At 59.2% G+C, this 5,213-nt stretch overlaps 1 protein-coding gene across 1 annotated transcript; it reads left to right on the forward strand.

The window, feature by feature from the left end:
• Window positions 1–217: 217 nt before the first annotated feature.
• SKIDA1 (SKI/DACH domain containing 1) lies at window positions 218–4,819 on the forward strand. The gene is made up of 2 exons (XM_066628428.1): window positions 218–229; window positions 1,264–4,819. The coding sequence occupies exon 2, from the start codon at window positions 1,468–1,470 to the stop codon at window positions 4,039–4,041; it is 2,574 nt and encodes an 857-aa protein (XP_066484525.1). The 5' UTR covers window positions 218–229; window positions 1,264–1,467; the 3' UTR covers window positions 4,042–4,819.
• The last annotated feature ends 394 nt before the right edge of the window (window positions 4,820–5,213 follow it).

Genomic DNA, 5,213 nt, shown 5'->3' on the forward strand with positions numbered 1-5,213 from the left:
CTTTTCCCCTCCCCCCAATATTACAGGCAGAATTTCAGAGAAAAGTGTTACAGTATCACAGGGCTGGAGCTCAGGAGAATCGCACAGCCCCAAAGAAACCCTAGTAGCATCAACTTGGCTAGTGGCTGGGGGAGGGCGAGAGAGAGAGAGAGAGAGAGAGAGAGAGAGAGAGAGAGAGAGAGAGAGAGAGGCGAGAAGGAAGAGGAAAGAAGAGGCCAACCTCGTGAACGTGAGTACTCTCATTCTCGGAGTCATTAACAGAAAAATAAAAATAACGACCCCTCTTAAAAAACAAGCAGTCCCCAGCCCGGCAAAGTTTAAAGTTGAAGGCAGGGAAATGCGAAGCCCCCTTTTGGCACATAGTGCAGAATCAACGCCCCTTGAAAATGGTTACTTAAAATGGTTACTGGCTCCTACCCCCTTCTACGCCCCCATCATCTTCCCCCAGCCCTGGAATTCCCGTCGCGAGAGATCAGATAGTCTTGCCCATCTCTCTTCAATGGCCCGCAGAAGGCTGCAGGATTCGGTTTTATTTCTGGGCTTTGAAAAGAGAGAGAAGCGAAGCGAAGCCAAGCCCGAGAGATCCGCCTCAGCGGGGCTTCGCGGTCCTCCCCTCAGTAGCCAGCGCTGCAGAGCGAACTGCGGGTTGGCTCCCAGCTCCGGATTGTTTAATAGAAAGATTTATATACTAACAGTATTATTTACTTTGGGAGGGGAGGTGGCAGTCTAAAGGTATGCTAATTAGCCGGAGATTTTTGGGGGGGAGTGGGTTGGGTGGAGAGGGGGTGGAATATCAATTTTTATTGCATCACCTGTCAGGAGTGTCCAATCAGCGCCGGCTTTCGGGGAATTAATTGATGAAGGTGTCTCCGGACGAGCTCACTTCACTCTGTCATTGGATTCGGAGCGAAAGCAGCGGCGGCGGGAAGAGCGACTGTGTGGCTCTGCTCCTCTTCCCCGGCAGCCGTTCTCTCCACATTCCTTTATCCTGGCTGGGCAGGGGGAGAGGCTGCCAGCCGCAGGGCGCAGGTAGCCAGCCAGCCAGCCAGCCAGCATCAGTGCCGTCGACAAACCCTGGGGGGCAACCAAGCGGATTGGGGGTGTTGTGGTTCCAGGCAGCTCTCCATCCAGGGCGTGTTTTGTCCCCCTCCATCCATCCAGCGCTCCACACACCCCTCTCGCTGCTCCCTCCTCTCTGTGCTGCTTTTCTCCCCTTGCAAAGTTTGATCAGAATAACCGGCTTTGTTCTCTTCCGTCCAGCAGGATGCCTCCTTGAGAGCCAGCCCAACACCTGGCCAGGATCTGTATAGCATTTTGGGGGCGGATCTGCCCCCCTCCCGCTCCCATCACCTTTTCTCCTGCTGCTGCTGGTCTCTGCACCGCCGCGGGACGCGTGGCGTGGGGGGCCACAGCTCTCCCCTTTTATGCGCCCCCTGCCCCAATGCGGGCACCGGTCTGAGGAGCGCCATGGGAGACCTAAAGGCGGGCTTCGAGGAGGTGGACGGCGTACGCCTGGGCTACCTGGTGATCCGGGGCAAGCAGATGTTCGCCCTGTCGCAGGTCTTCACCGACCTGCTGAAGAACATCCCGCGCACGACGGTGCACAAGCGCATGGACCACCTGAAGGTGCAGAAGCACCACTGCGACCTGGAGGAGCTGCGCAGGCTGAAGGCCATCAACTCCATCGCCTTCCACGCCGCCAAGTGCACCCTCATCTCCCGCGAGGACGTGGAGGCGCTCTACACCTCCTGCAAGACGGAGCGGGTACTCCGCACCAGGCGCAGGGGGGCTCCCGTCCCCGGCCAAGTCGCCTCCGACCCGGCGGCCTTCTGGAAGGGCGGCGGGGGCCAACTCTGGCTGGGCTTGAACGGCAGGAGGAAGGGCTGGCGCAGCGGAAGCTCTGCGGAGGCGGGCGCCTTCCTACCCGCCTCGGATCTACCTCACTTTTGGAGCCCACCTCCGGGGCTCATCCCTCCAGGGCAGCCGCGGTCCCCTCGCAAAGGGGCGCCAGACTATGAAACCGCCCCGCGGGGGCCGCGCTACGTCTCCTTGGACGCGCAGCCTGCCTGCCTCCGCAGCCTGCTCTGCTCCAAGCACCCTCCGCACTGCTACTACCGCTCCTCCGCCATCGCCAGCCCGCCTAAGCTCGCTGCTGCCGCCGCCGCCGCCGCAGCAGCCGCCGCAGCCGCAGCCGGAGGCAGCCCCCTGGGCTTGGGGTGCCGGGCGAAGCGCAGGAGGTTGGCCGAGGGGCGCCTGGCCCCAGGATGCGGGCGGCACCTGGTGATCGTGCCCGGCGCCTGCAAGCCCAAGACGGCCGCCTCGCAGTCCCCGAGCCTGCCCGCCCTGCGCGGCTTCCTGGCGCCCTCGCAGCTGCAGCACCCCCAGGCCTTCCCGGAGAGCTACAGCAGTGACTCCGAATCGAGCTCCTACTCGGACCACGCCACGGCCAACGACTCCGACTTCTGCTCCAGCCTCACCAGCACCAGCAATTCCGCCTCTTCGGAGGAGGAGGAGGAGGAGGAGGAGGAAGGCAGCTGCGCCTCGGATTCCAGCGAGCTGAGCTCCGACGAGGACGAGGACGAGGAGGACGAAGAGGAGGAGGAGGAAGAGGAGAGCAGCTCCGACTCCGACTCCAGCTCCGTCTCCAGCCAGGTCTCGGTGCAGAGCATCCGCTTCAGGCGCACCAGCTTCTGCAAGCCGCTCAGCCTCGCTCCCGCCAGCCTCTCGCCCCGTCCGCCCTGCCAGGAGCTCCCCGGTCCCGCGCGGGTCATCAAATCCGAAGCGCCCGAGGAGGAGGAGTGGGGCAGCCCGGCCGGCTGGGTCCCCAAGGCGGAGCCCGACCTGAGCTGTCAGAACGCCCTGGGCTTTGGGGACGCCTTCCACAAGGGGTCCCTCGGGGCTGGCCAGGGTGCCTCCCCCGCGCCCGAGCTGAAGGCCCTGTATCTGACCACGGTCCCTTGCCTGCCCAGGGATGGCCCTTCGTCCAGCCCAAAGACCCACCAGACTTTGTTGCCCCCGCAGAGGTTCCTCCGAGAAATCAAGAAATGCCCACCCGCCCGCTCCCCTCCTCCTCCTTTTCTCCCTCCATCTGCCGGTGCCCAGAGCCCCCCGGTGGCTCTCAGGGAGCTGCCTGGGGAGGCCCCAGAAGCAGCTGCCCAGCCCCATCACCCCTCGCCCCGCTGCCCGGACTGCCCAGACTTCTCCGAGAGCCAGCCCGAGGGGGCTGCTGCTGCTGCTGCTGCTACTGAGTTCTCCGAGCCCCCCTCCGGCCCTGCCCCTCCGCCGCCCCCCCTTCTGCCCATTGCCCAGATCAAAGTCGAGGACAGCAGTGCCAACGCCGAGTATGGAGCCCTCCCGCCGCTCCCCCAGCCCGCCCCGCTGAAATGTGAAGGCAGCCTGGAGGAGCCCAAGTTGGAGGACACTGGGCAGTCGTCTCCAGCCAGCCCCGTCCAGTCCCCTCCGGGCCTCCTGCTGCCAGCCAGGGAAGACCCCGCCTGCCCCGATGAGCCCCCCAGCCCTTCCCCGAGCCCCCCTGCGGCCCCCCCGAGCCAGGCCCTCGCCACCGCGTGCACTTTAGGAGCTGCTTCTGCTGCCAAACCCGAGGACGGGGAGTACAAATTCGGGGCCCGGGTGAGGAAGAACTACCGGACTTTGGTGCTGGGCAAGCGAGCCATTCTGCCCAGCCCGGCCCCGCTCAAGCCAAATCTGAAGTCTGCCCGGAGCCCCCGGCCACCTCCTCCGGGTAAACTCCTGGAGGCCCCCGAAGGAACACTGGATGACTTGACGGTTCTCAGCCGGCGCAAGAGGGTCGCCAGCAACGTGGCCTCGGCCGTCAAGAGGCCTTTCCACTTCATGGGCAACTTCCCCTGCCCGCCCTCCTTGGTGGTGGGCCTGGACGGGGATCTGTTGCCAGCCTACACCTTGAACACCGCCAAGGATACCCAGCCACCTCCCAAGGCCCACCCCGTCTGGAGATGGCAGCTGGGCGGCTCAGCAATACCTCTTCCACCCAGCCACAAATTCAGGAAATTTCACTCGTGAGAAAGATCGATTGGGAACCTACTTCACGTGGCCTGGTGGTTTTGTTTGTTTGTTATACCCTCCTTCCTCTTTTCCTTACCTTTGGGGATCTACGCTGGATGGCTTCTCTCCATCACACCTGATGTGTTTGGTTTTTTGCTCCCCCCCTCTCTCTTTTTTTGTTTTGTTTTTACATTTTGGAATTCTGGTTTATCCTATTTTTTATTTTTGGAGGGGAGGAGAAGACCAGAAATTGGATTATTATTTTCTTTGCCATGAAAACAAATATTGGGGGAGGGGAGAGAGTGAGGGAGGCGAGAAGTCTAACATTCCACAGACTACTTCAGATGAAAGACTCAAGTTTGTTTGGTTTTTAAAAAAAAAAGAAGAAGAAAAGAAGAAAAAAAAATGACAACCACCTCAGTGAAATCTGCTAAAGCTGAAACACTTTACTGTCTCAAAAATGCTAAGAATACACCCGGTACCTCAATACAACTGCTACAAAAATAAATGTTAAAATCAAAAGGTTGAATGCTAACCATTTGCAAATGAGCCATGAATGAATATGAAATGCACTAGGTATCAAATCTGGGAAGCCTCACTGCTCCATTCCGTTGAAGTCCCTTCAATGAGGAGGCTGCACAGCGAGGATTCATTGTCATGGGGGCGGGGGGGGGTGTGTGGAGAGCAGGAGCTGACTTTGCTGGACAGGGTGATTCTTTTCTAAACAGACCAACTCTTTCCAGGAAAGCTGTTGCTCTCCTGCATTTTGGCAGAGGGTGCGTGTGTGTGTGTGTGTGTGTGTGTGTGAGAGAGAGAGAGAGAGAGAGAGAGTGTGTGTGTGTGTGTGTGTTCAGATCAGCACTGGGAATGTGACTTCCTCTGCAGCTAATCAATAAATATGGAATTCGATGGGGGGGGGGGAGAGGATAAGAAGATAGGTGCCTAAAAGACTCAGGCTGCAATCCTATCCACACTTTCTTTGGAGTCAGCCCCACTGATTATAATGGGACTTTCTTTTGAGTAGACATGCCTAGGATTGGGCTTTCAATCTGGGAAACTGGTTTGTTCCATTTTAGATACTTCAGGTTGCCCCCTCATGTGAAATCTTGATTATGGTACTGGGTCCAGTCAGATTTGCAGGCTGAGTTCTATGCCAGTTTACTTGGAAGTCCCTCTGACTTCACTAGAAT

Source organism: Tiliqua scincoides, chromosome 5 (assembly GCF_035046505.1).
Source record: "Tiliqua scincoides isolate rTilSci1 chromosome 5, rTilSci1.hap2, whole genome shotgun sequence".
Classification (NCBI taxonomy): Eukaryota; Metazoa; Chordata; class Lepidosauria; order Squamata; family Scincidae; genus Tiliqua; species Tiliqua scincoides.

Coding starts and splice junctions, on each gene's coding strand:
- SKIDA1 (XM_066628428.1), top strand. CDS start 1,468: ATGGGAGACCTAAAGGCGGGCTTCGAGGAGGTGGACGGCGTACGCCTG.